This window comes from Lissotriton helveticus, chromosome 7, assembly GCF_964261635.1.
Source record: "Lissotriton helveticus chromosome 7, aLisHel1.1, whole genome shotgun sequence".
Taxonomy (NCBI): Eukaryota; Metazoa; Chordata; class Amphibia; order Caudata; family Salamandridae; genus Lissotriton; species Lissotriton helveticus.
Genome location: NC_136068.1, coordinates 1,086,430,206 through 1,086,457,839, shown reverse-complemented (window position 1 = coordinate 1,086,457,839; position 27,634 = coordinate 1,086,430,206). Strand labels below are relative to the sequence as shown.

General features: G+C 45.8%; 1 protein-coding gene across 5 annotated transcripts in view; it reads left to right on the top strand.

Moving 5' to 3' along the window:
• Positions 1-27,634, top strand: part of AATK (apoptosis associated tyrosine kinase) — a 508,162-nt gene that overhangs the window by 295,546 nt on the left and 184,982 nt on the right. For all 5 annotated transcript variants that reach the window (XM_078654150.1, XM_078654148.1, XM_078654151.1 and 2 more), the window contains one exon: positions 15,514-15,655. In XM_078654150.1, coding sequence (XP_078510276.1) covers positions 15,514-15,655 — 142 coding nt within the window. The remainder of the gene's footprint in view (positions 1-15,513; positions 15,656-27,634) is intronic.

Genomic DNA, 27,634 nt, shown 5'->3' with positions numbered 1-27,634 from the left:
AGGTAGTTCAAGAGAGTGGAGACCTTTGGAAAGAGGGTATTTTCTTCTACTAGTTTAGCCCTGAGGTCAGTTAATGCTAGTTGACTGCTGGCCTGCTGTTCTCATGCTCTCTAGGATGCAGTTGCCTAAGTCCTCCAGAGTGTTCCGGAAGACCTTTGCCCTGCCCTGATACAAGCCATACAGGACTGCCTGACCCTTTCAAGGTCACAATTTGTGTGGCCTGGGCACCACTGATTCCATCCGACGGGCCACTGGCACTAGTATCTCCATTCTTCGCCACACCTAGCTGCGATCAACAGGTTTTTCAGGTGCTGTCCAGTCGTCACTTATGGACATGCCTTTTGATGAGACTCGCCTTTTTTGGGATAAGGCAGATTCTGCTCTGGAGTACTTCAAGGAAAGCAGCGCCACAATACACTCCCTGGGCTTGTCTTCCCCACTTTACCAACCAAATGCACCCTACCGATCCTTTTGCTGGTTCTGCAGAGGTACCCCATATTGACAGCCACTTTTGCCTCAGCAAGGTGGCCAGCAGTGTAGAGGCAGAGGTCGTGGAAACCACTAACCCCCTTCCCCTGTCAGGGCCATCATGCCAGTCAGCATATCCCCCCACTTTGAGGCCCGACCTGCCAAACCCCTTTAGCGTGTTCTTAGTGATGCTCCCCTTTATTGGAGCAATTATGGACACAGCATAGTTTTGTGATCCCCCTCCCCCAGAATGGTGATTCCAGGACATTCAAGCCATGATCCTGATATTTCACCTTCTGGCCTGAATTTCAAGGAGGTTGATTCTGAGGTTGCTGGGACTGATGGCCTCCTGCATCCTGCTGGTACATCTCATCCGGTGGCATATGTGGGCTTTGCAGTGGGCCCTGAAGTCTCAGTGGGCCCAGTTTCAAAAGGACCTCTCTGACTACGTCCAGATTTCAGAGGAGCCTGCAAACGATCTGCAGTGATGGTTGCTGACCTGCACTTGAATCAGTAGCAAGTCCTTCTCTGATGTGTCACTTCTGGGTTGGGGCAACCACCTGGGAGGGATCGAGATCAAAGCTTTTGGTCTCCGGTGGAGTCCGGGCTGCACGTCAACCTTCTGGAGATCCAGGCCATCCAAAATAGCATAGAACCCCTTACTTCAATCCATCAAGGGAAGTCTGGTACGGGAGCTACTGAAAAACACCACCGCCAAGTGGTATTGCAACAAACAGGGCGGGTGGTGTCATGGACCCTGTGCCAGCAGGGTCTGCGACTCTAGAAATGGCCAGGCCATCAAGGAATTTTCCTATTGGTGAAACACCTGGTAGAATATTTGAATATCAGAGCAGACAAACTCCGTAGTCTACACCTAGCAGATTACGAGTGGCATTTGCACCCTGAGGTAGCGCATGGTCCATTCTGCAAATGGGGAGATCCTTGGCTCGATCTGTTCGCCACTGCTGAGAACATACAATGTTAGCAGTTCTGCATCTTAGAGTTTCCAAGGCATCTCTTGCTAGGAGACTCGTTCGCCTAAGGTGGAACTTGGAACTCCTGTACGCCTTGCCGCCAACACCAATTCTGCTCTGAATTCTGAAGATCTGGACTGACTGGGCCCAGGTCATCCTAGTGGTCCCAAATTGGGAACAGACTGTATGGTATCAAGAGCTCCTGGGCTTGAGCATTCATCCTCTGACCAGGTATCCCTTCAGAAGCATCTCCTGTTGCAGCAACATGACAGGTTTCTGCACCCAGGCCCCCGCCATCTCCAACTTCATGTTTGGAGATTGAGGAGTGCCAGCTGGACACCTTTGTCCTTCCTCCAAAGAAACTTGATGTCATCATGCCTGTGAGTCACTCCTTGACAAAGACAGTATACAGTTGTCGTTGGGGCAAATTTGTGGTTTGGTGCAGTACACAGCAAATCAACCCCCTCCAGGTAATGTTATCTGGCATTTTGTTGTTTGTTTCATGCCTTACCCAGTAAGGCTTTGCTCTGGGCATGGTTAAGGGGGATTTTTTGGCCTTTTTACTGTTGCTGAACTAGCCCTCTTTATTTAAACTACCTGTTATGATGTGTTTTTGAAAGGTCTACAACATCTGATTCCTCTCTGTACTTTTGCCATGCCACTATTAGACCTTAACTTGGTCCTCGCTTATTTGATGTGCACACCATTTGAGCCACTTCGCAACTGCCCTCTGCAGCTTCTGACCCATAAGACCCCATTCCTCATCGTCATAACAATAGTGCATTGAGTTAGTGAGCTTCAAGCTTTCTGTGTCAACCCACCATACACCACCTTCTTCCCAGACAAATTGGTTCCTCAGATTCAAATATCCTTCTTGACGAAAGTTGTAACGCCGTTCCTCGTTAGTCAACATGTCAGCTTACCAGCACTATTTGCTCTGCCTCACCACTCTAAGGAGTAGGAGAGACTGCACCATTTGGACCCCAAAAGAGCACTGATATTTTATTGATTGTACCAGAGATCACCGGGTAGACCATCAGCTCTTTGTGGTGTTTACTATAGCGAGAAAAGGCAAGGCCATGCAGAAAAGATCAATTTCCTGAATCATGCTCTGCATTAGGACCTGCTATGTGTTGGCCCAAAAGCAGATTCCAGAAGGACCTCAACCACATTGCCACAAGGAGTTGCTGTCTGGTAATCTGCCAGGCAGCTACGTGAGCATCACTCCTTACTTTCATGAAGCACTACTGTCTGGAATCCAGGTTTACCTAGAGGGGTATTTTGCCTGCTCGGTCCTGCAGTACTTTCAGGTTTGAGTATAATCCCAAACTCACCTCCAAATAGGTACTGCTTTAGTATCTATTCAAAAGGTGAGGAATCTGGGGTTAGACAAGGGGCAGCAGGACACACAGTTTTTATGTTAATATCACAGCTTTCCTAATTTGGAACTTACCAAGAGAAGTACTTCAGAAAAGGCTCAACACCAGCATAAAGGCAATTACACGAATTAGTAAAAGAACTGGACCAAAAAAATCCTGAGTTACTGGTCTTCATTGAGGTAAAAGTGACTTTTAGAGTTTGGCTGGAGCCAGACTTCAGCAAAGAGCCCTTTGCTTTTTGGGTTTTATCTGAGACAACACATGCACTGTTGCTTGCGAGACATTTTGTGTGCTTACAGGTGGTTAGAACCTGTCCATTGCTTATCATTTGTTGGCTATATTGTCACTCTCATTTGCTTGCTTCTGTTTGGTCAGTGCTTGCCCCAAAACTGGTCTCAGGATGCTTGTTTCCAGTCCATGGAAGAACTGGCTTGGCAGTTCGGGCTGGACTGTTCCCATGAGGCACAGGGTCAAGACTGATTTGAATATGACTGGGTCTGAACTGGGGTGGCGAAGTGACCTAAAGAACGTTGATGTGTTCAACCCAGATCTGTGACTGGCGGTGAGTGTCTGAAAAGTTTCAGCGCTCCGCCCATCATCTCCTTGTGTTTGGAGTCCAGGTTTGCCAAGAGGGTTATTTCTCCTGCTCAGTTCTACAGTACTTTCTGGTTTGAATCTAATCCAAAACTTACCTCCAAATAGGAACCACTTTAGTATCTATTCAAAAGACGAGGAATCTAGAGTTAGAAAAGGGTCAGTAGAGCACTCTATTTTTATGTTAATATCACAGCCTTCCCAATTGGGGAATTACAAAGAGATGTACTTCAGAAAAAACTCAACTCCTGCTTGAAGGCAATTACACAAATTAGCAAGAGAATTGGATCACAAAGATCCCGAGTTATAGATCTTGATTGAGGTAGAAGTGAATTTTAGAGTTTGGCTGGAGCCAGACTTCAGCAACGAGCCCTTTGCTTTTTAGGTTTTGTCTGAGACAACACATGCACTGTTGCTGCAAGACATTTTGTTAGCTTACAGGGCGTTAGAACCTGCCCATTGATTTTCATTTGTTGGCTTTATTGTCACTCTCATTTGCTTGCTTCTGTTTGGTCAGTGCTTGCCTTCTTTGCTTCCCTTAATTGACCCTCCCCTGGAACCCAGCCCACGTACTTGTATTCTTCAACTGCTCACGCTTTCGGAGTTTGTTTTTTCTTTTACTTAAAGCACTCCATAAGAGTGCATGTGTTTAAAGGCCCTCTCCCTCTTGTCTTTCTACCACTCCCTATGTTGCTCTGTTTTACCTATGTGCTTTTTGTGCCCATCCCCTTCCGAAGCCATTCTGTGTTGTTGCTTGCTCTCTCCCATCCGTCTCCATGATGTTGCTTGTCCCCACTCATCCTTCTCCATGATGATGCTTGTCCCCACACATCCAGTAGCTTGCCTCCTCCCACGCTCTCGCGTTGCTGCTTACCCTCTCCCGCCCGACCCTTGTTGTTGCTTGACCCTTCTTACCCTCCCGTTCTGGCCTCGAGCTGAGCCAGAGCCAGACATCTGGCTCAAGCCTTCAGTGACAAACCCACCCCTATGCAACAACAATGGATGAAGTAGGTGTAAGGATAGGAGAGTGGAAAGAGGGGGCAGGTGTTCCAGAAGAGGGAGTGTCAAAAGAGACTTCCACATTATTTGCCCTTTTTTCCCCCTGGCAAAATGTGAAACTTGAGCAGGGTCTTCACAGAGTACAAGCATTGCCAAAGCCAATAGGTCTGGCTTTAATATGCCAAAGCATGTAAACACAGGTATTCACAAATACTGTTTATCACATTAACACCCACCTTGTTGGCTTTGCCAGCACTGGGGAAAAGTAGCAACAAAAAAATGTAATGTGACAAACGGATTGATGATTGATTGTACTTTTCAAAATTAAAATAATCCCTTGTGCATTCCAAATGAGTCACTTCCCTAAAGGCAGAATGACACATCAAATAGCATCACACATTCATAGAGTAATACTGCTCTTCATGGAGCCAATGCCCACTCCATCATTTATTAAAGATTTGGCTGTTAACCCAGACTCAAGAAAGTAGAACATGACGGATAGGAGGAACTGCATGTACACAAAATGTTGGGAAGTAGGAGAGTGAAAGATAGGAAACAGACTAGAAAAGAGAGGAAGCTTTAAATATGAGGAGTGAAATGTAGAAAAGGGCAGAGGGAACAGAAGGGAAGATGGAGGAGTGGGATAGACTAGAGAGTAGAAACGTACCAAGGGGTGGTGGGAAAATGAGTAAAACATGAACTCCTCGGGATAATAAATGGTTTGGGGTAACAAGCAAGAAGGAGGATGAGCAGGAACTGTCTGATCAAATAGGGGAATGGAAGATGCATTAGAACGCGAGGAGAAGGGAGGACAGGACATTCTCAGTTGTGAGATGAGGTAAGTGGCCTAATTAATAAATTGGGGGACAGGAAAGATGGAAAGAGCAGAATATGGCAACAGAAGAGGGGAACAGACACTGGAATAGCCAGTAGGTCTCACTCATGTTTGCTATGCCAGTGCTGTTCCCCTTCTATTGGCCACCGGATGTGCGTGACAGCTATCTTTTGATTATTTTTCTTAATGCAAAAAAATATATATCATTCCAATATGTCTGTTGTATGTGTGTACAGGTATGTGTGCAGCCATCTTGGAATGATTTCTATTTGCTTTGAGAAAAATGATTCAAAGATGGCCACTGACGTTGTGCATTTGTGCACAGAGATCATTGTACAATAATTGTTTTATGCGTTGAGCTGATTTGCTGTTCCAAGACATCAGAGTAATTTCAAAACAGTGAATTAAAAAACTAAGTATGTACTGGCTGCCGTGCAAATAGGTACAATAAAACAGCCTGATAGCAGTGTGCACCTACAGGGCCCTAAAAAAAATAGAAAAGAATATTTTTTTTCAAAAAGCAGTGAGTGATATGGGGATGAAATGGCAATTGCGAATATTCTTTGAACAATGTGCAGTTGCTGGGCAGTAGCAAAAAGGAAAACAAATGAAAAATAGAGTGGGCAGGGGGAACCAAGGAAGAGAGCAAGGCAAGCATTGCTCTGTCATAAAGTGCTGCAAGAAAAAGACAAACAAATGCCCCCTCACATCAGCACTGGAAAGATGCAACTAATCCAGCGAAAAGTCATGTAAGGAAAACATTCTTCAGTGACTAGCCTAAGTGATGAAAGGTACTGAATAAGGAGCAGGCAAGTGATATAGATAAGAAAGCCATCCAGATAATGAGTAAGGAGATGTACCAAAGCAACAGGTCTCCAACAATGGCTGTGTTAAACAGACGGGTTAGAGAAACATAAGTGCACATGTATGTTTGGCCAGCCTTAGACGACTGGCCAAACAGACATGAGCACTTATAAATGCACAGTACTTCTCCATGCCAGGGCTCCGCCTCTCCAATCGGACGTAAGCAGCCGAGATAGAGATAAATGACCAAAAATATGGGGGCGAAGCTCCTCCGCCATTGCCACCTTTATTTTGGTGTGTTGGTCTATTTTATGTCCCAGTTTACCTACCATATCCCCCAGTACGATGTGCGCACAGTGTTTATCCTCTTGACTGTCTCTCTGTGCTCCTGGTGCCTCTGATGTTTTTAAAGTGGTGTGTCTGTTAAAAGTTTTCTTTGTGGGGCGTTCCTCCTGTTCTCTGTGTTACTAGTGTCCCTGTTTATCTTGTTTCAGGTTGCTACGTGCTTTTTGTTACTTATTCGTGCCGCTCGAATAACTCGTGCGGCCTAATTATTTATGTTTTTCTCAAGTTCGTATGTTTCTCGTGCTGTGCCTTTTCCTCGTGGGCCCACTCAGCCTGATTATAATCAGCCGCGCCCAGAGTGGGCTTCAATCATCCTTTGTGTTCCAGGTTTCTGCGGCCGGACACGTCAGTGACGGCTGGACGTCTTGACGCACACATGATGGGCGCGCTTTGTGGCGGTGGGCGAGCGGTAGTGGGTGCTGACTGCAAGCCGTCGGCATCGGGCAGGCCAGGCATGGTGCTGCGCCATTCCGGCGCTTCATCTTGCCGGGCAGCAGGAACAACGCCGAGACCATGCTAACGCTGTCCTATCTAATCGCTAGTGCAGCTTTTGGCACTGAGGCCTTCACCAGAAGGCGCCCACAGGCGTGTATTCCGGTAGGTAAAGGTGCCGCCGAACTAAATAGTCCACTGTCTAAGTCGGGTAACCATGTTGCCACTGTACGCTCGCGTCTCCTGCCCGCATCTTATACGTGCTATGTATAGTGCCTCGTAAGCATCACTGGGGTCAGCGCAAGTTCATGTAAATGTGCCTCCAGGTAAGCGTGCGGCCAGCTAAGCAAGCCTTCTGGTGCTAAAGTCCTCGTGCAAGTAGGAAAGCAATCCTTTTGATAATTGATTTTCTTTTAAGTAAGCCTTCGCTACAGCCAGCTTTCTAACTAACACACATACTAGTAAGGAAGTTTTCTAATAAGTGGGCCTGACAAGTAAGCTAATTTTTGTGCAGTCAGCCTTGTAGCCGGCCACCCGGCTAGGTAAGCAAGTCATCTCTTCAGTGAGCCTTCTGTTAGGCAAGCGTTGTGAAGGGCAGGCTTCCAGGTAAATGATCCATCTCGTAAGCAGACTGCCTGCTAAGACGTCTTTCTGGTAAACGGTTTTCAGGTGAAGGGGCCACACTGGGAAACAAAACCAGTCCAGTCAAAAGTATTCAATCACACACCACTGTGTAAGCGACTAAAGCGGCAAAAGCAAGCGGGCCAGACCTCCTCCAGTTGGTTTGGGCTGGGGATTTATCCCCTAAAGACCATTTAGTCCAAACAGTGCAAATTACACAGTGATGGAGGTTAAGCAACTTCAGGGATGTATGTTGTAGCCCTTCCATCCCTAAAAGCAGCCCTCTAGGAATTGCCATGATGGTTACAAGGCCAGTCGGCTTTGAGAGGTGTGCAGTCCTCCAGTAAGCAGGAAGCGGGTTGAGCAGTCCTGCTAAATACCCCTTCTGGCAAACATGGCATTAGGTATTCAAGATTTCAGTGAGTGAGCAGTATGGTTAGTACCCCACCAGCATAGCATACTGTTAGGTAAGCATGTCACTGGGGAGGTAGCCACCAGGAAATCCCACAAACAGGTAACATGCTAGGAGGTGAGCCTGCTGCCAGTCAAGCATGCCACTGGCAACGCCCGTTGGCAACTAATCTTCCTCCTATTACCCAACTGGCAACAACACTGTCTGTTAAAAGGGGCATTCAGTATAGAGGGAAAAACTGTTCTTTGGCCACTCCTGCATCTCTGACAATCCCCAATAGGCATTCTATAATGTTATTGTGATGTCATCTGGGGTTTTCACATGTGACATAATTGACTGGATGGTCCCTTCACGCGTTCACCAGGTAACTTAACAGGTGGCTTAGTGCACCGTTATGTAAGTGCAGCACCATGTCTTTACTCTGTTAGGGAAGCCAGCTGCCAAGTAAGTACCACTGGGTAAGCACACTATGAAACAAGAATTGGCAAAACCAATAGGCGTGGTTTTGGCACACTGGTAGTTTCTTTTTTAGGTCTGTTATTAGCCAAGAACATTTTAAACTTTACTACACTTGTATGTATAATATACTTACTTGTAAGGACTTTCAACCAGGCCTCTTCCTCCATTAGTCTCTCATTGGGTCAGTCACATTTTCCTTCTGCCCACGACTGCAGACAGCATTGGGCAATTGGTCAGCCAACTTCAGCCACTGGTTAAATCCACTACGAGTGACCGCATTCTGCCCTATCACAGAGAGCACATCGACACACAAAGCAGTTCGCTTAAGTGCCAAGGACTACTATGGCAGTGTGTGCTTTTTGAGGGCAAAATATTTTTGCGCTTTAGTAAACATTTTTTCCAGATTGATTTCCCAACAGTAAAGTTTTGTAATAACTATGATATAACAAGCATTGACAAAGCCAGCGTATGCCACAACAATAAAAAAATAAAAATATTCAGTCACGTAAATGTGGCTGCTAGTTGCTTGCAATAAAAAATATCAATTAAGAAAAACATTCACTGTTGCATCTATTTTACCGATAATGTTTTTAAACACCAGTCATGTCAGATGCATTCTGCATTTTATTATTATATGTGAAGAAAACAAGAAAAAAAATTATCACCTGATCAAGCAGCCAAATCATAGGCAGCTATAAAGTTACAATGTAACTTAAATACTTTGTAATGTAATGTTTAGAAAGGAGTGTAGGTTACATAAATAGCCAGTATCTAAACTTATTATGAAACAATGACTAAAATAAAAAGGTACACTTTGAATCAGGTTTGCAACCAAAGAGAAAGAAACGATTTTAGGTGGATAACAATGTGAACAGGCTTTGTGCATTCACTCAAAGAGAAGGGAGCCAGTGGGTAATTTGGACTGAGCCACTGCCCCATGCGGTATGGTTAGGTGGTCTGAAGCAAAATGTGAGTGTCTATTTCACAGACAATTGGATGTACCCTGCTAAAGTAAAGCCCATCTATTGTTACATGTTGTATTGTATTGTATTGCAGTATTTACATACCACTTACTTCCTCTATGTGCGGCCTTCAAGCACTTGCCTACATGGCTAGCACGCTACACCATGTAGGCTGTGTGGTTGGAAGGATGTTGTCCTCGTTTTGATCCTATGTGGGAAATGTATCCATGTCGTGCTTGATGAACACTGAGGTGTGGTTGACGTGTTATGGGACATAGTGAATAGCAATGTGGTGGATGATGAACTGAGAGACAGATGCACAATTTTATGATTTTTAGTATGCTGGTTACTTTGAACAGCTCTGCAGGTCCTTTTATGATATTTCTTATGATATATTCTACTTATCTGGTTATCGCACTGGTTTATCTATTCTGAGATTTGTGTATATTCTGTATGATTTTATGGGAAAAACAATAGTTAGTGGGACAACTTAAGCTGTCTCAAATGCCACACCTGAAAATCCTCCCTAAGTAGCTTCTGCTGTGTAAGCATGCTGGTAGATAAATACCCTCTCAGGTATGTGTGCTGTTGCTGGGTCAGTGTCACAGTCTGCATGGTTTCACGTTCTACTTTTTAGTTCAAGTTTTTATTTGGTCTTCTCTGACCAACAAGCCTTCCTGACTTCATTGCTGAAGAGCACCAAAGCTCTCCACCTTTCGTCCTCAAGAAGTGTCCCACTTCAACCTCTTGTAGAGCCCCAGTCATCTTCATCCTACTTGGGCATTACACACAAGGAAGGACGAGGGTTAAAGCTGCTGCCAGCCTGCCCGCTATAACACAGTAAAGGAGAGCCCGGACCATGTTTCTTATTGGGCTCCTGACACTTACGGGACATGAAGAGAGTTTTCAAACTACCCACTGTCTCCCCATCACTTTGAACACTCCTCTGTTCACTTCAGTCGCAACTCTGTTCACTTTCAGCACTTTGAAGCGACTGCAGGGCAGCAAAAGCGCATTTAACTTGCATTAAGTTTGTGGTCCTTTCTTCTCTCTCCAATAGGCTGTCATTCATTCTTTCCAGCACTCCCACCCTTCCATAGCACCTTCTCTCTTCTACCCTCTATCATCCTTTTATAGTGACTTCTTAAGGGCTACACCAACATGGCAGAAGGAAGAAAATGTGAGCTGGAGAAAGAAAAAATAAGGCGATAAACAGATGAGAGAAAGGCAATTGAGAGAGAAAGGGGAGCACAAGCGAAGGGACAAAGAAAGTAGGGTTGAAAATTCTAGAGGATGACTGGATACAGCACTTAGAGCAAACTCAAATCACCAGCTTTCTAGAGGGAAGCCCTGTGTTGCAGACTCTGCAACCAGAAAATAATCACGAATCAGACCAGCTTCCGGATGAAAACAAGATAACGCCATCCCAGGTCGTAAAGGTAATAAAAAACTTGAGATCTAACGGAGCCCCAGGCGCAAACGGTCTACCAAATCGTCTGTTCAAACAGGACCAACAATTTTGGGCAGAATATCTCTGCCCACTATTTAATAGTGCATTCCAGACTGGAAGTATTCCCCAGTCATGGAGAGGCAGTATTCTTCATCCAATCTTTAAGGCAGGCACAAGAACTGATCCAGCCAATTACCGCCTCATTGCACTCATTGATGTTGAGGCAAAAATATACGCCTCAAATCTCTTGATGGCCTTGGAAGCATGGGTTTGTGCGAATAAGATCTTGCCAACCACGCAGACTGGCTTCAGGCCGGGAACCAATACCTCATGTAACCTGCTGGCGTTAAACCTTCTGGTGGACAAAGCCAAGGATAAGTCAACTAAGCTGTACACATGCTTTGTCGATCTGAAAGCTGCGTTCGACACAGTCCCGAGGGAGTCTCTATGGAAAAAAATGGCCACCTGGGGAATATCATCAAAGTTGCTGCGGGCCATTATGAACTTGTACTCATCTACTTGGGTTCGAATTAAATTAGGCAATGGTGACCGAACTACACAAAAAATGTACACCTCTGTGGGCCTTAAGCAGGGCTGTGTATTGGCCCCAACTCTTTTCAACATCTTCACAGCGGACCTGGACAAGCACATTGCGGAGATAGAAAGTGATCCGCCAAAGCTAGCGCAGTACAAAATCAGGAGCATTCAGTATGCGGATGACATAGTACTCTGCAGTCAGACCCCGTTGGGCTTACAACGTTCCTTCACAAAGCTCCATGAATACATCAGCGCGCAGGGTCTGCAAATTAATTATAAAAAGACGAAGATCGTCTGTTTTGCTTCTCGCCCAGGGAGGAAATCTTTCAAATGGCACATCGCAGGCAACAAAATAGAGCAGACTGGCTCGTACAAATATCTGGGAGTAATCATCGATGCCAGGTGGACTTTGAAAGATCACCAACTGCATAGAAAGGCTCAGGAAAATAAACTTCGTTTTGCGCTAAACATATTAAAAACGAAATTGAACTGTCCATCCAACTCGCACTTGCTGAAGGTGATAGCCACCAAGTTTCTACCCTCGCTCACCTATGGTTCGGAACTGTACAGGGGCAAAGACGCAAATTTTCTGAACATACAGCAATCAGAGCTGTACAAATACATCTTTAAGATTCCGAGGTTTGTATCGCAATCATTGATCCGCCTGGAATTTGGTCTATCAAATCAACATCCAATCAGACAAGCGGTCATCCTAAAAACATGTTGGAAACTAAGAGCAGCCCAAGAGGACACGCTCATGGGCCTCTGTTGGATTGAGATGAACAACCAGACCAAGTCGAAATACGCTTGGAAACCAGTATGGGAGAACACCCTTGCAAGTCTAAAGTTGGAGAAGACATGGAATACAAATCTAACCTTTGCGGCTTTCAAAAAAGTAACCAACGGAGCAGCAAAGCAAAGATCTTGGCTAACTGACAAAGCCGAAATTGCACAGAAAAAACACAGTTGGATGGTCCTGGCCACGTATGTGAAAATGGAGCCCCAACCGTATTTAGTTAACCATATATCCAATGCCGCCCAAAAAACATTATTACAATTACGACTGGGTACCACCGTTTTAAAAGACCACACACCTCCATGGAAGCAAACATGGCCGTCCTCTGTCTGCAGACTATGTGGGCAAATGGAAGAATCAATGTTGCACATATTGTGCATCTGCCCATCCTTGAAAACTTTGAGACGTAATTATCTACTGCATGTATTCCGCCTCTTTCAGATTAGATCATGCCGTCCTGCCTTCATGCTAGCACTGAACAGTTACCACCTGCAGATAGCTTGTAGGGCCGCCAGATTCTGTCAAAAGGCATTGCTGCTAGTAACGCAGACTGAGAAAAAAGGCATTGCTGCTAGCAGTGAAGACTGAGAAAAGAAAGATTACTGAACACTCGAACATGGCATGCCCGAAGGGCCATGATTAGACCCCTAACCCCCTCTTACAAATATACCAAACATACACTCTTTTTAGAAAGTTTTTTTCTTTGTGTGTTTAACGATCCTCTAAGGTCGTGCATTTTATTCTTAAAACATGTGTTTTTATGTAACCATATTGTAAAGGTTTTAATTAACTATATACAATAAAAACTTACTTACTTGGGTTGAAAATGGAAGGCAGATCATGAAATAAAAATGAATTGTGAAAAGGGATAGGCTGGAAGAAGGTTTGTGAAACTGAGACGGGGATAATGGGGAGAAGATGGAGATGCAGCACATAAAGGAAAGGAAACTGACATGTCAGACCGAGAGGTAAGGGAAAGTTGACAAAGTAGAGGAAGTTGAGGGAGAGGGCTGATGGAAAGGAGAGGGAAAAAGGTGGTGTGAATTACCGCCAGTGGCTCCGGATTGAAGCAAGATGCTCTTCCAGACTTATTTGCCTCAACTGTAACGTTGAACATCTACTCCTATACCTCTCATAGAAATAATACCTATGGAGCTCATTCCAAGTCACTCAAACTCTGAACACAAAACATTGAAACAGGACTTCTCCTGGGTGGCCCAAAAACTACGGAATCCCCATCTCTCCAGGAATGCACGCATTCATATCTAAATATTAGCTCAAACATATTCTGACTAGCAGGCGGGCTCACCAAGTTGTGCTGAGTTTGGCCCCATGAAGCCGATAAAGATGTTGTTGTGTTGATGTTGCTGGATTCCATCATCAATATAACCTTTAATTAATGCCAGTTTCACCAATGCTTACCGCATCGTTCTGTGTGTTGCATGGAGGGATGCTGTCTATATCTCGTTCAGACATAGTTTTGCATCCTCTACTCACGCAGACACCTGTCCTCTATCTCTACAATGACAGTGATTCTCTACATGCTTTAACATGGTCCCACTGCTGCTTGTAGCGTTATATGCAATGATCGCCTCTATAAATAACTGTAATGCACCAGTCTCTCTGTATTGCCTTTGCTTTTTAGGTCGAAGCCTACCAGACAGCGCAGGTGTCTGGTTTGCTAAAGACATCTTGGGGACATTCAGAATGCTTTCCACCTGGTTTGTGGTTGGTAACTCACATTTTCAGGCTTTCTATTTGCAGACTTTCTTTGTTTTAGGCAGTCCAGTGTGAGGTTGTCTCTCCTGAGGAGTAAAGCTTTTTCACACTACCTCTCTTTGTATTCTTCCACACGTGCTCTTTTCTGTAAACAGGCCTGTAAATCTTGTTCTTATCTTGTCACATTTGCAGTGCATTCAAAGACAGAGGTCAAATGTCAGACTCTGTCTTCCACTGGAGCTTGGTGTTTACTTTTCGTTCTCTGACTTCAAAATGAAAGGATTTATGTGACAATTTTGCTGGATACTGGGGGTAGGAAAGGGTATTTTTCTAGCACACAACAACATTTAAATGAACTGAAAGTACTTCAGAATATAACAGAAAAGCACATATGAAGCATGTTTTTATTAATTCTGAAGTGTATTGGAAACAAAATACTTTATTATGATCAAAACAAGTCAATACACTACGCAATGCCATTGCCACACATTCTCGTTTGTGCACTGTATAGTTTTATTAGTAAAACTGTATGTCTATGCAAATATAATGGTAATTTCAATTGAAAATGTGTTGTCTGTACTGGTAGTATGCTACCACACCATACATACTCCACTCCACGTCACTCGACTCTGTACCACTTCATGCCACTACACTCTACTCTTCACCACTCCACTTTACACCACTCCATGCCACTGCACTCTACTTCACTCTGCACCACTCCTCTCTGTGCCACTTCAGTCTACGCCTCTCTACTCAGCTCCACTCTACTTGATAACAATGCACTATACGCCACTCACCTCTACACCACTCCAGTTTAGGCGACTCCACTCTGCAGAACTCTACTCTACGTGACTCACTCTGCGCCACTTCACAACACTGCACTCTACACCCCTGTACTCGACTCTGTACCACTCCACTCTACACCCCTGCACTCAACGCCATTCCTCTGTACGCCAGTCTTGTAGGGCAAGGAATTGTGGCGTTAGAAGGGGCAGTGAGAAGCAGAAATACTGGAACCTGAGCAAAGAAACAATGCTGAAAGGTGGTGCAGCCGCTGAGGGGCAGTGAGGCTGAGGCTGTCCCTGGCATGAAGCGTTTAACAAGGCACTAGTCACTAGTGTTATTTCAGGTGCCCGGTCACAAGCGGCCGTCGGGTGTGCACCACTACTCATGGTATTCACAACTCGCCATGTGTGTGGTTGTGTTCATGACAGTCTGCCTATAAACGCTTCCTTTCTGCAGGGGTGAGGATGTCAGCGCTACCCAAAGTTGTACGCTCCATTGATCCTCGTCCAATAAAGGCTTTAAAAACTCTCCCACGTGTCGAATTAATATGCTTAAGTACAGTTTTTGGCGCAGTTGTGTCCAGGCATTAAATTGTCCAACTTGTGGACTAAACAAGGGCAACTATTTGCATGTTCCAAACTGCACATTTGCATACGAATTCAGGGCTGGTGGGAGCCTGAAACTATAAACTTTTGACTTTGGTGACTGAACGAATTAATAAATGAAACACTATTTGCAAAGCTCAGTTTTGTAAGTTTTTTTTTTTTAAGACCATAGGCTTCTTTGCTCTAAAAAGAAAAGAAATCAGAAGTAGACATAACTTCATCAATAAAAAGCTTGTGTTCTCCCCTCACTAGCGCCGGGCCGTTGCACGTTACTCTTGGCTTCTGCACACAGCGCCAGTGCTCTTAACTAAGTGCTTGCGGTTTTTCCTACTACAGGAGTTTGACAATGCCGAAGGTGAGGAGTTCCCGGCGGAGTTCTCGGCCCAGGGTTCGCCAGCCGCCCAGAACGGGCCCGAGGTGTACGTCCTGCCGCTCACGGAGGTCTCGCTGCCGATGTCGAAGCAACCAGGAAGATCCGGTGAGTGCAAAACGCCGTTGGTGTCAAGTGGGTATGTGAAGCAGGGCCGGTTCTAGGATTTGCGAGGCCCTGGGCTAAAAGGGAATGTGGGAGGCCCCCTCTAATTTAGATAAGTGGCCCCTTGCAAGGAGACCATTCAGAGACACTGCGGGAGGCCCATTGTCCAGCATGTCTGCGCTCCACAAGCATTTCTCACACCTTCAGTCCGATAGGTGTGAGAATTGATTGTGGTCTAAAAGTTAAAACTGTCGGGCGCCAAAATGCTGGACAATGAGCCCCCCACAGTGTCTGTGAATGGTCTCCTTGCAATTGAGGGAGCGTCTCCGTCTCCCTCCCCTATGCCTCCGGACACCATCCATGAGAGGCCCAGGGAGGGGCCCCCCTCCAATGGACCTTAATTGCAGGTGACACCTTTCTTTGAAATAGATCGCCAGGGAAACAACAGGACACATCACCAGTGCGTGGCCCCATGCTGGTGGGCTGAGTGCGAGGCCCTGTGCAGCTGCCCGTGCTGCCCATGCCTAGCGCCGGCCCTGACGTGAAGCCCTCTTCTTGCACGCAAACCCCATGCTGACCTGGTAAATGATCACAAGCTAGCCAGGTGTGCTTGCACCCAGCCCTGGAGGAGTGTAGGACTAGGAGCCAACTGTACTCGGTTCCAGCAGCACCCTATATCGCAAGTCATGTGTAGGAATCAGAAATATCCATCTTACCTCATGGACAGTCTATTGACAACTCTTTCTGTCTGGGAGCAGGTACTGAAGGTCAGAGCAGAGCTCATGCTCACTCACACCGTGTCACTAGTTTCCACATCCCATCTGTGGGAAACAGGCCCTCGCCATGTCACTTCCCAAGGTGTCATGGGAAGCTAAAGTCTGGAAGGGTGTTTGTTCTGATGATGTCATGGTTCACGAGGCCTGCTTGTCTTCTGCGGGAATGCGGGGCAGTCCTGTTTGTGTTTCAGGAATTATATTAATTGTAACTAGGGCTCCCGGTTTTATGGTATTTATTTTGTTACCATTTCCGCCTGTCTTTATCCATATTTATTTTTTGCCCATCTTATTGGTAGTTATCTATATTTATTTTGTGTTTTGAGACTATATGGAGTCACAAAATTGTATATTTCCGCGTTTTTTTTAACTGATAAACATGCATTACTACTCAATGGAAACTTTTTTTGATCAATCTTACTTTTAAAAACATTGAGTTTAAGTTTGCCCAGATTCTGCACATGCCTTGCAGGCTGCATGCACCAAACAATTTCCCATGATTGTAACTTGTAAACTGAACATTATACAAGGATCTCCGCAACAGACCCAGTGACCCATTAATAGAGGCAAATCTCTGACCCAACAGGTCACATGCAGTGTCTGCAGCAGATACATGTGTGATCGTTGAAGCTTGTGACCAGAGACTACATACCGATCCCTCCTACATGTACATAAACCACCTGCACTAGCTTATATCTAAAACGTCTTGATGCACAGGTCTCTTAAGAAGATGTTTTAAGTCTCAAAGCTAAAATGCATTCCGATTGTGAGCAATTACTCACCAGAACATATTCACTCAGATCGCTCCGCCCCTTCTGATTCTGCCCCTCTTCTGCCTCCTTGCGCTATAACCCCTCGCCCCAGGTTTGCCACCTTTCTCTCAAAAAATACCAGACATTTGTTCATAGTTTGACATTCTGTAAGGGCCGGCGCTTCGATAAGAATGAATGTAAAATTCTATGTATTCCTCTGGCAGGATTTTTAATTGTCATCCACGAACCATGTTGACAGGTGTAGAATATGTTTAAGTGATTTCTTCGTGTATTTACTGCTTTTTGAGTATATATTGAAAAGGGGAATGAATACCAGCTTTGACTGATTTCCTATTTTTTGTTTACCAGCCTTGACATAGTAACGCTGGTTATGCTGATAAAATACGGGAGAGGTGGCAACCGACCTCCCCCCAGCTCTGTTCGCGGGGTTAAGGACTATTTTTGTACATTTTCAGCACTGCTCATCCTTGTACGCTACGTTCACCCACATCTGCTTCTGTTAGATGCTCAGCGTCAAAGTGTTCCTAGAAAAATGCGGCGCTGCTACGAATGTGCGATGAACAGTCCCTGATGGTGATTCATTAATTGCAAGAGTGTGTTTTTAAAATAAATGAAGGCCCCGTCATTTGTTCTGAAAGCCACATGATGGCGCCACCGTCCCGTCTTTGAACGCCGGCTTGACTGGTTTCTTGGAGCGGGACGATAATTGTTCATAAGAGGCATAGAGCTTTGTTAATATCTTGAAAAGGTCTTTTGATCTAATCCTATGATAGAGGGTCTACTACGGAAATAGTCCAAATACCAAAGTTGGTCAATACCATATATTTCATTTATACAGCTTTGAACACCCGCGATTGTGGCAGCAAGCGCTATAAAACATACTATTGTAATACACGTTTCCTCCATTCTGTTTAATCACACATATACAATTAAGAATGCGAATGGATACATAACTAAAAGCTTTTGCATTAATGACACAAATGAACTCTCCAATGGATAGGACATTCCATGCAGCTGTTCTGTACACCATCTCTAATAATCCGGGCCCCCCTTTCTTGCAGAAGGTGATGAGAGGCCCCTGAGAATCCCATAGCTCACAAACTATTGGGACTGAAATGTCCTCTGCACGATAAAGACGTGTGCACCTGCCCTGAGTGCTCAACTGTACTGTTGTCTGGATCCCTCATGCAGATTTATTTGTCATGGTGAACACGGATGATGTGTGTGTAGGCCTGTCTCACAGATTGGGGTCATGTTGGACCTGGAGGGGCGCCCAAAGGGCTATCCTCATGACGGTGGAAGCCTCCCGCCTTCACCAGGAGCTAAGCAGCACGAGGGCAGAGGTGGCAGCATACCCTGTTGTGATCAGCAGTAGTGAACAGAACCTTTTTACCCTGTGTCGCTTGAGTGAGGCCTACAGGGGTTTGGGGTCAGGTCCCTGCTGGGAGCCTTCAGGTGGAGGACAACGCCTTTTTAAAAAGATTATTGTGTCTGCCTAAATCTATCTCTAATGATTTAGTTCATAGAGAACTCGGAATCCAATACTTAAGTGATTTGATTCTTTTGAGACCTCTATTGTTGTGGCGCTCCATATGGCGGAAAGAGGAGACATCTCTAACTAGAGATATTATTAATGATTGTCTCACTGTGGATTACCATTTAAAGATTCCCTGGATTAAATATATTATTGACAACTTCCAGGAATTCTATGGTCTTAATATTCTTACTGACCGATATGGCGCTGTAGACTTCTCTAAGTCTGATATGAAGAATATTTTTTTTGAACTGTAAATCAGAAAGGAGGACCTGTAAGGAAGGCAAGTTATCAACCTGTGTCTTCTACAACAGTATGAATGAAATTGGGGGCTATCAACAATATCTGACCCAAGTGACCAGAGTTTCCCATCTGTTTGTTTTAACTAGGTTAAGGATGGGGATTGTGCATAATTTAGTTGCTTTCCCTTCCGTGAACAAGCACCCCGTTGGCCCCTGTCCGTGTGACAATATCTCTGCACAAAGCACTAAGCACTTTCTTCTGCTGTGTCAATTGTATGGGAATTATCGTAAAACCTTTTTAAAACCGATTTTCGTCAAGTTTGGTGTAAGGACAGTCCATGATTCTATGAAATTGCTTTTTAACCTGCACCATCCTGACGTCTGTTTTTTTACTGCTACCTTTTTGCTTAAAGCAATTAGCATTAGGAAAAGTATGAGTTTTTAAATATTTATTCTGTCCCCGCCTGTATATTATGTTTTGTTTTTAACAACGACTGTTAATTGCTTATGTAAATTGTACTGTAACTGTGACCTGTTTTTACTACTATGTGTGCTTTTATGGACATTCTTTTATGTTCTGAATAAAGCCTTATGAAATGAAATGAGTGAGGCCTACAGGCTCACTCACCTTTTTGAAAGTTCCTCTGCTGTCTGCGTAACTCACTCTTGACCTACATCAGGTAAAATGTGGAGTGCAGCGCCGGAGTAGCTACTGTGTTGGTTGTATGTGTACCTGGGAAGGGTACAGTGCATGGATGGAGCAGTAGTGTGCAGTGCATGTGTGAATGTGTGGTTAGTACACGTGCTGGTTGTATGTATGTCTGAGTGGAATACATTACATGAGAGATGTAGTGCTGTGCAGTACATGCACAGGTAAAGCATCTGCTGGGTGTATGTGGGCTTGCGTGAAGTACAATACATGAAGGATGAAGGGTTGTGCAGAGCTCACTTAGGGAGTGTGTGTACTGGCAGTGCGTGCGTTTGTAAATAAGCATCCTGGTTAAAGATAGAAAAGCTTCAGAACTGAACAGTGCACACTGATTGAGCTTCTATACCGAATGCATGTGTACCAGCCGCGGTCTGTGCAGGTAACCACGATGGGGCCGTGTAAAGGGGATTTCAAGGTACGATGCATAGGGAAAATTATGTATTTAATTTTTCCTTGGCATCGTGCCTTGAAATCCCCCCCTTACACCGCCCCACAGTGGTTACCTCCACAGACAGCAGCTGATGTGTACATGTAAGCGTACAATCATAGAGGTAGCAGTGCCTGACCCCAAGTGTGCCATGAATGTACACTGAGTGACTGTGCCTGCAGTGGTCCATTGTATGGAGGACCTTGGGTTCTCTTTTGGGAAACCCTGACCTCCCTGGTGAAGACATGAGGAGAGGAATCCCCAGACAGGTTTGTGTATTGCTCATTCCTGTTAGCTGGGTAGGAGCACCCTGGAGGTAAAAGGAAGAGAGTCCCTTTATATTTCAAAAGACTGTTCTTTGATTCAGTGATAAATCAAAAGGAAGGGGCCTTGACACATCTGAGGAAGGGAGATGGGGCTGGTCACTCCAATGAATTATGTTGTGGACAGTCTGCTTAGGAATCCTGCCTGCTGTGAAACACATCTTTCAGGAAGGAAGATAAAAACAAGCATTTGCAATGCAATAGGTCTCGCATTAATTAAGTTTGGGCTATTGGCATTGCTAAATATTGCAACACCAATTGCAACAAAAGTCTATAAATTGTTGGCCAAAAAAGTGTATTTATTTTTGTAGCAATGGTGGCATGCTGCGCTTTAGATGAATATGTTTAAAAGTAAAGTGCGCCATACTGCGATTGCTGCAATAGTTAATTGTGGATGCGTTAACAATTGATGTGTGCACTGGTGGTGTGTGTGCCTGTAGAAATTGTGCACTGATTGCTGGTGGTGTGTGTGTGTGCCTTGTGAAAGTGTGCACTGACGGCTGTGGTGTGTGCCTGGTGAAAGCATGCACTGACGGCTGGTGGTGTGTGTGTGCCTGGTGAAAGCGTGCACTGATGGCTGGTGGTGTGTGTGTGCCTGGTGAAAGCGTGCACTGACGGCTGGTGGTGTGTTTGTGCCTGGTGAAAGCGTGCACTGACGGCTGGTGGTGTGTTTGTGCCTGGTGAAAGCATGCATTGACGGCTGGTGGTGTGTGTGCCTGGTGAAACCGTGCACTGACGTCTGGTGGTGTGTGCCTGGTGGAAGCATGCACTGACGGCTGGTTGTGTTTGTGCCCGGTGAAAGCGTGCACTGATGGCTGGTGGTGTTTGTGGCCAGTGAAAGCGTGCACTGACGACTGATGGTGTCTGTTCCTGGTGAAAGTGTGCACTGACGGTGTGGTTGTGGATGTGTGTGCATGGTTGTGTGTGTGGTTTTGTGTGTGTATGGTTGTGTGTGTGGTGGTGTGTGTGGTTGTGTGTGGTTGTGTGTGTGGTTGTGTGTGCTGTTGTGGTTGTGTGTGTGGTTGTGTTTGTGGTTGTGTGTGTGTGGTTGTGGTTGTGTGTGTGTGTGGTTGTGGTTGTGTGCTTGTGGTGGTGTGGTTGGGTGTGTGTGGTTGTGTGTGTGGTTGTGTGTGTGATTGTGGTTGGGTGTGTGTGGTTGGGTGTGGTGTGCGTATGTGTGTGTGGTTGTGTGTGGGGTTGTCTGTGTGGTTGTGTGTGTTTGTGTGTGGTGTGTGTGTGGTTGTGTGTGTGGTTGTGGTTGTGTGTGTGGTTGTGTGCAGTTGTGTGTTCGGTTATGGTTGTGTGTGCGGTTGTGCTTGTGAGTGTGGTTGTGTTTGTGGTTGTGTGTGTGTGGTTGTGTGTGTGTGTTTGTGGTTGTGTGTGTGTGGTTGTGTGTGTTTGTGTGTGTGGTTGTGTGTGTGTTGTGTGTGGTTGTGTGTGTGGTTATGGTTGTGTGTGCGGTTATGGTTGTGTGTGCGGTTATGGTTGTGTGGTTGTGTGTGTTGTGGTTGTGTGGTTGTTTGTGGTTGTTGTGTGAGTGTGGTTGTGTGTGTGTGTGGTTGTGTGTGTTGTCTGTGGTTGTGGTTGTGTGTGTGTGTGTGTGGTTGTGGTTGTGTGTGTGGTTGTGGTTGTGTGTGTGGTTCTGTGTGTGTGGTTCTGTGAGTGTGGTTCTGTGAGTGTGGTTGTGGCTGTGTGTAAGTGTGGGTGTGGTTGTGTGTGTGGTTCTGTGTGTTTGTGTGGTTGTGTGTGTGCTTGTGGTTGTGTGCTTATGCTAGTGTGTGTGTTGTTGGGTGTTGTGTGTGTGTGTGGTTGTGTATGTTTATATGTGTGTGGTTGGGTGTGGTTAGGTGTGTGGTTGTGTGTGTTTATGTGTGTGTGGTGTGTGTGTTTATGTGTGTGTGGTTGGGTGTGGTTGTGGTTGTGTGTGTGGTTGTGTGTGGCTGTGTGTGTTTATCTGTGTGTGGTTGTTTGTGTTTGGTTGAGTATGGTTGTGTATGGTTTTGTGGCTGTGTGTATGTGTGGTTGTGGGTTTGGGTGTGGTTTTGTGTGTGTGTGGTTGTGTGTGCTTGTGTACTTGTGTGTGTGTTCGGTGTTGTTGAGTGTGTGTGGTTGTGTGTGGTTGTCGGTGTGTGGTTGTGTGTGTTTGTGTGTGTGGTTGTGTGTCTTTATGTGTGTGTGGTTGTGTGTGTGGTTGTGTATGTTTATGTGGGTGTGGTTGTGTGTGTGGTTGTGGTTGTGTGTGATTGTATGGTTGGGTGTGGTTGTGGCTGTGTGTATGGTTGGGTGTGGTTGTGTGTGGTTGTGTGTGTGTGGTTGTGTGTGTGGTTGTGTGTGGGTGTGGTTGTGTGTGTGGTTGTGTGTGGTGGTTGTTGTGGTTGTGTGTGGGTGGGTGTTTGTGTGGGTGGTTGTGTGTTTGTGTGGTTGTGGGTGTGGTTGTGTGTGTGGATGTGTGTGTGTTTGTGTGTGTGGTTGGGTTTGGTTGTGTGGTTGTGTGTGGTTGTATGTGTGTGTGTTTGTGTGTGGTTGTGTGTGTGCTTGTGGTTGTGTATATGTTGTTGGTTGTGGTTGTTTACGTGGTTGTGTGTGGTTGTGTGTGTTTGTGTGGTTGTGTGTGTGCTTGTATGTGTGTCTGAGGTTGTGTGTGTGGTTGTGTGTGTGTAGTTGTATGTGTGGTTGTGTGTGTGTGGTTTGTGTGGTCGTGTGCGTGGTTGTGTGTGTTGTGTTTGTGTGTGGTTGTGCGTGTGTGGTTGTGTGTGGTTGTGTGTGTGTTTGGTTGTGTATGTGTGTGTGGTTGTGTGTGGTTGTGTGTGTGGTTGTGTGTGTGGTTGAGTGTGTGGTTGTGGTTGTGTGTGTGTGGTTTGTTTGTGTCTGGTTGTGTGTGTGGTTGTGTGGTAGCATTTTTTGAGCCCTCACTAAAAGTCTCACCAGACCAGCGCATGCGCTGGGTAAGGCGAGACCTAAAAACTGCTGGTGCTACGCACCGGTGAGACCCGGCCCACTTAAAGCCCTGCCTATAGTAAAGGAGGACTGGCTTTAATACCTAATATAGTTAGAGGCTAAAGGGCTATAATGCAATAAAAGCATACCACCCCTTCAAGGTGCCACACTTTAAATTAAACAAAGGGAAATAGAAAAAATCGAGTGTTGGAGCATAAATCCTAATACCAACCCTTATGGTCCCTATGTCATTCCACTGAGTTCAATGAAGCTTCTAATACTAGACAATTTTCATATCTGCATTCTTTAGCTGAACCTTCATTTTAATATTAGGACATTATTTGAATGGCATGTTGGATAAAAGGAATACAATCTCCTCATTGTCAAGATGGTAGCACAAGACTTCTGTAGGTTTTATATTAAGAAAAGCGCTTGGGAAATGTGTGCGCCTATACCAGATTCTACTGGGCTCAAATCATAACACCCCGTATGATAAATTGTTATACTTAACTATTTTGTGCATAGACATCTGTGTAAGGAAACAGTGGAAGAGTGCAACAAACGAGAACACTTGGGCAATTAAATGAATGAAATAAAGCATTAACAAGATTTCAGACTTCTGAAATAAACAAACCTGTCACCAAAAATCCCCGAACAGATAGCGTAATGCTGGAACAATACAGATACTATGGCCAACAAAGTACTCCAGGCGCATCTACAGTACACCTAAGGTTAATGCTGGATTCATAAATGAGCACAAAGAGACACACAAAGCCAAACTAGAGAAGTACAACTCAAGAATTAAACTAGGAACGCACTGTGCAGATAATATGTACAGTCATACATAAGTTATGTCTTAAGCAATAATAATGAGAAGTATGTCCCAATCCCTGAAACAAAGCTGAATCCCTAAAGTGATTATGAATTTACAGTACTTGCTATATAAATAGATATGGATAAAAAGATTTAAATAATAGGACCTATCTCCATTGAACCAGAAGTGAATGTTTAGTGTATTTTACAGGTACAGTCAACTGAAGTAATATTTACCAAAATTGTTATTGCTCTGTAAATGAATGTATGTCCTGAATAATGCTACTAAGTTAAACACAAGCCAAAAGTCGGCATTAAGGTTAATATTGTGAAAACAGAATACCAGTTAAACACTAAAAATAGTTTTTTGTTACCACTGTAAACAACACAATATTAGTGCTTCCAAAGCAAAGTAATCAGCACATGGGCGGTGGATGAATGTAGGGTATGCCCAATCTAATTGGATAGACCGTGTTCTGATAACATTGAAAATGTACTCAATAAAAAAAATATATATATTCTATACAAAAAAGGATACATTATATCTCTGAAGAGGGGAAAATGCCCAGAGTTCAGTGAATATATTACATTTGGAGTGTTAAATACATCTTTACACAAATAAGATGTGGGATAGCTAAGAATTTTAGATTTAACGAAACAGTCTAAAATAAAATTCAAATCAGAACAAGCATTTACAATGCAACGGTCTCGCCTTTGCAAAAGTTAGAGCTATTGGCATTGTAAATGACAAAATTCTTATTTATGTGTTGGTTTTGAAAACAGATAAATAAATGGCATTGTCATTTACAATGCCAATAGCTTAATCTCTTGCAAATGCAAGACCTATTGGATTTGCACCCACAAACACATCAGAGAGCCACACACACACACACACACAGAGAGCCACACACACATCCACACATACACAGAGCCACGTACACACAGAGCCTCACACACAGAGCCTCACACACACAGAGCCTCACACACACAGAGCCTCACACACACAGAGCCTCACACACACAGAGCCTCACACACACAGAGCCTCACACACACAGAGCCTCACACACACAGAGCCTCACACACACACAGCCACACACACACAGAGCCACACACACACAGAGCCACACACACACAGGGGCTCCCCGGGACGCGGCAAAGCTGAGGCTCTGACGCAAGCAGCACATCTGCTTAGGGGTGGACCTGCATCCACCCAGTACAGTAGTGTGGCGGCGGGGCACGCCACTGAGCAGCACATCTGGGACAGGTGGGACTTCACCACAAGCATATAGGGGAGCCCACTAGTAATACGCACGGCGGGGCATCCATCACTTGTGGGAATCACACCGAGGAGTGCACTAGTAATGCGCGTGTGAGCAACACCACAGAATCATGCCCACACTAGTCACAGTCACTTGCTAAAAGCCAGGAGAAATGGGGATAGCCATCACTCCACCTTCCTTACGCTCACCCCAATCAGAAATTAACTACTTTGTGTGTGATCTCCCAAAAAGTTTACTTTCCTTGTTTTTCACGGATGGACCTGGGTTACGTTAAGGACAGAGATTCAGGCCTTGGTGTGGGAATTGGTGCCTGGTTTGTACACAATCTGCCCAGACCCTTGCACCTCAGGCCTGGGAATGGGAAGCACAAGGTTGATGAACAGAGGGTGACTCTTGCGCCTGCTCTGACCTGACACTAGCCCCAGTGGTCACGCACGCACGCAGCCGGCAGTGCCAGCGCAGTGGCTCCACGCATGCCGCGAGCCCAGCGTGTCCTACCTGTCAGACTTGCCGAACTTCCGGAACGCCTGCCTGGTGCGGTCGTGGTAGGACCTGTAGCTCTGCGGCTCGGCCGAGATGCCCTGCGCACGGGTGGTCCTGGGCCCTATGTGCGGGCTGGTGGTGGGCATGGGCAGCACAGACTGGTACTAGTGCAGCTTCCGCTTGAGCTCCTGGAACTCCTCGTCCTTGTCGGCCAGCTGGCTCTCCAGGTCATTGATCCGCTCCTCCTTCAGCATCAGGATCCTGGCGCAGTCCTCCTCCAGGACGCTCATCATCTCGCCCTGCAGGAACTTTGCGATGCCAAAGGGGGTCTGAGGGGAGCGCCGGGCATGGGGACAGCCTGGCACCAGTTGCAGTTGATGGGTAAAGAGGTGGGGTGGCGGAGGACGAGCAGAGAGGGAGCGCTGCCACTGATGGGAGGTGAGCGACTATCTTCGATCCGTTCACACCCTGCTTCCGTGAATGGGCTGGAGCGGAGGGAGGATGGGGGAGCAGAGGAGCCTGAGTGCTGTGCAGTGGGGATGGGGAGTTCTGCTAATCTGCCGGGACCTCTCCCGGGACTGGCCGATTAGCTTTCATTGAGAAACCAATTAGAGGTGCCCTTGACCCCCGGGGAGATGGTGAGAGTCCTCCGGAGCATGGAGCTGCAGGCTGGGTCAGGGCAGCCCCCCCACTTCCAACACGAGGTGCACGGGAGAGCTTTGTGACACTTTCAAAGACTTAATCCTGGAAATAGAAGCGATCAGCATGTGATCCCGGGCGCCGCAGCCCCTCCCTGTAACCAGATCCCGGGACGGGTCGATCGCAGAGAAGAGCCCTTTATGTGCCCGCACGGGGGCACGTCCCCCCCGATGCTGCCGGAGCGGGCTTCCGTGGAAGTCAGCCGTTTAGGACTAATTATTACAATTGTTACATACTCACAATATTGTGCAACTCACCCCTTACCACCTCCCAAAAAAAACCTAAAAAACAAGTTGACTCTAAGTCTCCTCATTGACATTTAAAAACACACAGAGATCGCGCGCAAAAAAGTAAACTCGACAATTGGAGACTCTCTGTGTGTTCATTGCCTCGGGAAAGCAGGTCAAAGCTGCTGAGGGAACGCCCGCTGCTGCCTCAGCCCCACTCTGCTGTTAACTTTTGCGCTTTCATTAAAGGAACCCCTCACTGTATCCAGACTGAAGTGGATGTCCGAGGTTCACTTACACCCTGGAGAAGCGAGCTCCATGTGCTGCCGCCGAAAGCTGAGCTTGCAAAACTTCACTCGAGCCCGCCTCTGCCTCCGCCTCTCCCGCACTCTTATTCTCCGTCAGACCAGCCCACAAACGCACGGCTCCAGCGACCTGCAGAGGCAAACACGGCAGGCTTTAAAAAACAAGCACTCGGGATGACGTCAACTTTCCGCTTTTAGCCCCGTCCTTTTCAGACTGGGTGCCCCGACTTCCTGCTGGGGTAAAAGGTTCCTTATCTTCTTTGTGGGTCCATCTGGACCCATAAAGAAGATAAGAAACCTCTTACTTAAGCAGTAAGTCAAGTAACCCAGTGTGAAAAGGACGGGACTTAGAGAGAACTAAGAACGTCACTAGGACCTCTTCTCCAATGGCTGGGCACAGTTTAGGACGCCAGCCAATGGAAAAGAGGGGCGGGGCTTAACCTCGCTAGTAGAAAAT